We start from the raw sequence: 6,150 nt of genomic DNA on the forward strand, positions 1-6,150 counted from the left end.
GCTCAAGTAGTTGGGCCCCTACTACGCATATGGAAGAACCATACTGAGTTTGTGGCTCCTGGCCTCAGCCTGGCCCAACCCCAGGTGTTGTGGGCATTTGGAAATGAACCAATGGATATAAGATCTGTGTGTGTGTGTGTGTGTGTGTGCGTGCACGTACCTTTTCAAAAATATATAAATAAGTAAATGTATTTCTTTATTCATTCAGTCATTCATTTGAAAACTTCCCAGCACAATTTAAGAGGTTCAGGGACAGGCATAGTGGCACAGCAGGGTAAGCACTGCTTGGCATGCCCACATCTCACATCAGAGTGTCATTTCCAGTCCCAGTCCTTTTATTTCCCATCCAGCTAAGAGGCAGCAGATAGTGGCTCAAGTACTTGGGTCCCTGCCTCGCACATGGAAGACCTGGATGGAGTTTCAGGTGCTTCACTTTGGCCTGACATAGCCCTGGCTGTTGGAGGCATTTGATGAGTGACCAGCAAATAGAAAATCTCTGTCTGTCTCTGTCATTTTATCTTTCAAATAAATAAACACTTTTTAAAAAGCCAAGGTTTCCCATAAGAAACAGCGGGGAGGATTTACACCATCTGACTCTTCTCCTGCATTCCAAAATTCTAAAAAGTATAACAGAATTTGTGCTAAGTAGATACATAATGTATAGTAAACATGCTAAGTGCACAAATTCTAAATTTTTGCTTTTGCAATAGAATTGTACCTATTTAAAGTACTAAATACATTCTTTATGGTATATTGGGGCCTCTAAGTTGTGTAAAATATTCTATGCCTGTTTTTTGAGACAAGGACCAAAATTACACCTTATGATTACTATAGCACCTTAGAATTGTCCCTTGGTATTCTAGCCACTTCTTCTCTCTCTCTCTTTTTTTTTTTTTTTTTTTTTTTTTGACAGGCAGAGTGAGAGAGAGAGACAGAGAGAAAGGTCTTCCTTTGCCATTGGTTCACCCTCCAATGGCCGCCGTGGCCAGCACGCTGTGGCCGGCGTACTCCGCTGATCCGATGGCAGGAGCCAGGTACTTCTCCTGGTCTCCCATGGGGTGCAGGGCCCAAGCACTTGCGCCATCCTCCACTGCACTCCCGGGCCACAGCAGAGAGCTGGCCTGGAAGAGGGGCAACCGGGACAGAATCCGGCGCCCCGACCGGGACTAGAACCGGTGTGCCGGCGCCGGAAGGCGGAGGATTAGCCTAGTGAGCCGCAGCGCCGGCCTTCTAGCCACTTCTGGTTTGTGTCTGTGATTAGGTGTTAAGTGGTCAGGAACTTGGTTCTGCCCTGTGCTCACATCCCTTAGGAGAGAGATCGTCTACTTCACAGTGCCGTTTTCTGGGGATCTGTTAAAGCTGTCAGCACAGGACTCAGTGCTTGACTCTGGGTAGAATGACTTTGTAAAAGCTTGAGCAGTGAGGCCTGCTCACATGGTTCTCCATATTAGGGCTTCCAGTGACCAGTTCATTCATTACTGCTGCTGCTGTGCGGGAGGGTGAAGAAAAAGAAACAGTCCCCAGCCTGCAGGTGTGAGTTTCCTAGGGGAAAACGGTGATCTTGCGCCTCCTCCCTCCGGATCCTCTGCAGAAGTACAAGGCAGCTGGTCTCTTTGCAGGCATACAAGTGTTAGTACAGCCAGTTACACCTTAGCAAGAAGAAAAAGGACAATGCAATGCTATCAGTTCTGAGTTTGATAGGAAAAGCCAGTGTCTTAAGTGCAGCTTTTTCAGCAGTGAGATTTGAGCCATTGTGGCTGTGCAGAGAGACCTCTGGACAAGTTATTTTCTTTACCTCATAGCTCCCTTTGCCTTGTTTAGAGGAAGACAAGCATCTTATCTACCCACTACTCTTTTTCAGTGACAGCCTTGGAATAGATGCACTATATATTAAACAAAATCCAAATCTGAAATATAACCCCAAGTGGGCTTCCCAACCCTGGGCAGCAACTTTTCAGTATCTAACTGAGTTTCTTCATAGTCATCGTAGAGTACTTCATTTTGAGTTCCTTCGTGGAGCAAAAGGATGACCTTACTCTTCTTTCTACCCAGGAAATGTTGGCAGTAGATGCTCCAAGGAGACACAAGGTGTCCGTCCATGTTCTTGCCAGGGAAATGGATTCTTGTGAGTATTGACTTTTTTGAAAAACCTATGTTTAGGTTCACGTTGAGCCACCTCATGGCTGTTCCTTACCATAGTGACATGCCTTAGAGTGTCAGAAAGTAAAGCGTAGACAAAGGGAACTGGAGATGGTCTGCTTTATCAAAGCAGAAGTTAAGGGGAAGAGGGAAATGAAGCCACGAAGGGGAGAGCTCATACCAGGGCATCAGCAAAGCTCCTCAAGGACACACAGGTGGTAGCTGGTGGGGAATCTTCAAAGAGGCTGTGTGGCACCACTGCATTTGGAGGGAAGGGTGAGCAAGTCGTCTGCTCCATCTTGCCATCTCCTGCCTTTTGATGGCCATGGTTTGCCCTGTGGCTATTAACTCCACTGCCCTTCTGGGTCATTTTCCTGCATTTTTCTGGCTAGCCAGAACCGCAGCATCCAGTCAGGTCAGACCTGGGCAGCCAAGCTGCTGTAGCCAGGGCTTTATGACCTCTTTAGCCTGAAGAGCCATTGTGGACACCGCAGATAGAAGGCAGGACAAGCAAAGGAGCATCTGAGAATTCTAGGAACTGGATCTGATGATGAACTGAATCTGCTTTAGATTTGTTTTGAAAAGTTGCTCTTGCATGCAAGTGTTAAGTTCAGAGCATTAACCTTTAATTTCCTTATAGGTCCTGTTGTTGGAGAGTTCCCGTGTCAAAATGATATAAACTTGTCACAAGCACCAGCCTTGCCACAAGTAAGAAATGTAAATCTGGTGTTAGATTGTGCTGTCAGGATTTCCTGCTTAGAGGGAGCTTATTCATCAGGACACACAGACAGATGTTTCAGGTCACCAGATGTTCCAGCTTCCACTTGCCGTCCCCCTCGAATGCCTGTCACTCAGCTCTGCCCTTGCCTGCCTTTGCCTTTTGTGTGAACACTTGTGTTACTGTGCAGTGAGTCATCTCTGGCCACATCCATTCCCGGCACTCAGTATTGCCTGTGTATTTTAATCATTAGAAAGACTGGCATTTACTTGCAGGAGGAGCAAACGGGCTGGGCACACCAGCCTCTGCTGCTCTGCTGAAGCCTTGGTCCTGAGCCCCTACTGAGCCAGCTTTTGTGTGCTCAGAGGAAAGCCAAGACTCTTCCTTCTGGCCCAGAATCCCACTGGGGACACTTGCCATAGGTTTGCATAGAACAGTTGGTGACCCTGCGGCCCTAGTGACCCAAGATGAGCTAGTCGCCATTGTGGAAGGTAGAAAACAGTGGGTGCTTGTGCCCCTCTCCCCAGAAAAGTTGATGTCGTGTTCTTAACCTGATGTGTAGGTTAAATACACTAAAAGAAACCCTGTGTTATTTTTTTCCCCCCAGCCTGAAGTGATTCAGAACATGACCGAGTTCAAACGTGGATTGCCCCTCTTTCCCCTTGTGAAGCCACATATTAACTTCATGGCTGCAAAACTCTGAAGGTTCCCTGTGGCTGGAAAAATGCAAGTGGATGCGTTCCGGAATCTTCCGAGGCCTAGGGAAACCATCTTGGCCACTCTAGTACTTTCCGATTCACTTTAAGAAAGATAAACCGATACAAAGAAGTTGTCAAATGTCATTATGTAGAAATATTAAAAATCCAAAGTAATTAAATTACAGAATCTTATAGATGTAGAATATTTTTAAAATACATGCCTCTCAAATATTTTAAAATTTTTTCTTTTTATGTCTAAGAGAAATTTCCCTTATATAACAGTGCTTAAAATGATGAATGATATTCCTATAGAATCTCTCTTTCCTGTTCTGTAAAATAGTCACTTGTCTGAAGGAAGTAAAAGTTCTTTTCTAAAAGCCTCCTTAAGTTGACAGAGAAGACTGCAAGACATTTAGAAAGGTAATACCTTTGTAGAAACCAGTCCCAAATTTGCTTTCTACCTGCTGGTTTCGTGGAAATTAATGAAGAACATTACATTTGGCAGATGATGAACAAGATAACAATTTTGTTTTATTAGTGAAATTGCTGGTTATATAAGGCATGGTTTTAATCTTTTTATAAAGTTTGAACATGTTTTTTATTCCAACTAGTAAAATGCTGGAAAACCCTATAGCACCCTAACTTATTTACAGTGCTAGAAATACAGATTTACCTTACATCGATTTTGTCCCAAACTGAATTTCTCAGGATTCCTGTGGTTTTCTTTCTTTCTGATTGAATCATATCCATGTTAAACAGTGTGGCTCATAGTTGGTTTGCAGTGTTCCCTCAGTTTGACTTTCTCTCATCAACATGTTGTATTTATTTAACGAGTATAGGTAGGGTCGACTTCAGATCCTACTGAGTGTGTGACGTGCTTTTCCAACATCAGCTATTGCAACCTCCTGTGACTTTGTACTACAGGGAAATTGCAGTCAGTATGTGAACCAGAATATTTTACCCCATTGCGAATTTAAAAGGCAACAACTACAAAGCCACCTTTTTGGCGAAATGAAAAGTCAAGTCTTGCATTCTTAAATAGCAAGTCTCCCTAAGACTAAAGTCCCTCACTACTACCAGTCTAATCTTGCCTTAAGTGTTATTTTTTGAATATATAAATATAAACATACAATCACAGATGATAACTAGAGTGGACTTTTTAAAAAAATATTTTTTTCATAGAAAACTATTTTAGATGAAATTGTTACTGTAGTTGTTTTGAGATATTTACTGTTATTAAAATTGCGTCAAGAGAAATTGTGAATATATTTCCACATACAGGCACTAGTAACAGTAAGTGACCCTGTGGCCCCCTAACTTGGGCAGAGTCAAGAGTGGCATTTTCACGTGACTTGTTTGCCAGGAGTTCTTTCTGCGGAGTCCTGTCTTTTCACACCTTCAGTTTTTACATTTGCCATTTTCCAAACAGTCTCCATTTGGGGCAAGAATGACACAGTCACAACCAGGGGACTGCTTCGAAAAGCAGAACTCCTGCTGCAGTCAGGTCACTGTGGTGCTGTAGCCGTCTTTCTCTCCTTACCCTCAAGGGCCGCCCTGTGTGCAGCCCGTCTCTGTCCATCAGAAGGTGTGTGGCACCATCACTTCCTTCTGGTTTTATGCATTTTGTAGACTATGCAGCTTTTCATCAAACTGCAGATATACAGCAGATGGATCTGAAATTAGTCCTGAAGAGTAAATGAAGTTAGTACTGGAAGAGTAAATAAAAACCCACCTGCCTTTGCTGTGGAAAGTTAGTATGTGCTGTTGAGTAGCTTTTATCTCTTTTTTTAACAAAATGGCTGAGGTTCACAAGTATCATGTTTAGGAGAAAGGCACATGAAGAGGTCTGAAAACCACCTCGTGTCGTCTTCCACAAACCTGCGATTGCTGTTGAGTTACTCCAGCGTTTCCCAGGTCCCAGAGTGGATCCAGAGCTGCTGAGGGATCTCTCAGGCATACTAATGGATTCATCTAAGTGAGTCCAAGCTGCAGCCCATGAGCAATAACAGACTACCCCAGATACTGCGGCTTACTCAGTGCTCAGCAGGCGAGGTCTGTGAAACGAATGCGTTATTAATTGCCTGGGACTTTTTTCTTAAAAAAAAAAGTCTTCTTTTTGGCCAGCTGATGTGATAGAGAAAGCACGTCACACAGCCAGTATGGAGGAGTGCTAGGGTTATCCTGTTTACAATAAACTGCCTGAACTTAACCTCTGAGTTGGCCTTTGTGTTATTTTTCCAGTTCTAGAGAAACAGTCCAGTGGTCAGTTCTCAGCCTACCTCTCAACATCTGATGTGACAAGATTGTGTGCTTTTGTTGTTCCTCGGGCAGAAACCTGTGAATTCTAATGTATTTTCTTTGAGCATATCTGGGTAACAGTGATTTAGTTAAATAAATGGCTCCATCTCACTCTCCTTCAAATAGGTAACTTCTGTAAAACAGCAGCATTGGTATTTGGGACTGAATTACTGGTGCAGGATCACTGACCCCAAACCCGGGGAGATATTTGCCCCTGATCTTACTTGAAAAAAAAAAATTGTAAGGGCTAGGAAAACAAACTACTTCCCTCCTCTACAGTTAGTGTTTCTGACTTCT

General features: G+C 43.6%; 1 protein-coding gene across 2 annotated transcripts in view; it reads left to right on the top strand.

The window, feature by feature from the left end:
- The window catches only part of IDE (insulin degrading enzyme), a gene marked incomplete in the record, with an annotated part of 108,753 nt that extends 102,989 nt beyond the window's left edge, over window positions 1-5,764 (top strand). For both annotated transcript variants that reach the window (XM_070057618.1, XM_070057620.1), the window contains 3 exon segments: window positions 2,053-2,125; window positions 2,780-2,847; window positions 3,465-5,764. In XM_070057618.1, coding sequence (XP_069913719.1) covers window positions 2,053-2,125; window positions 2,780-2,847; window positions 3,465-3,560 — 237 coding nt within the window.
- Between the last annotated feature and the right edge of the window lie 386 nt (window positions 5,765-6,150).

Source organism: Oryctolagus cuniculus, chromosome 15, assembly GCF_964237555.1.
Source record: "Oryctolagus cuniculus chromosome 15, mOryCun1.1, whole genome shotgun sequence".
NCBI lineage: Eukaryota > Metazoa > Chordata > Mammalia > Lagomorpha > Leporidae > Oryctolagus > Oryctolagus cuniculus.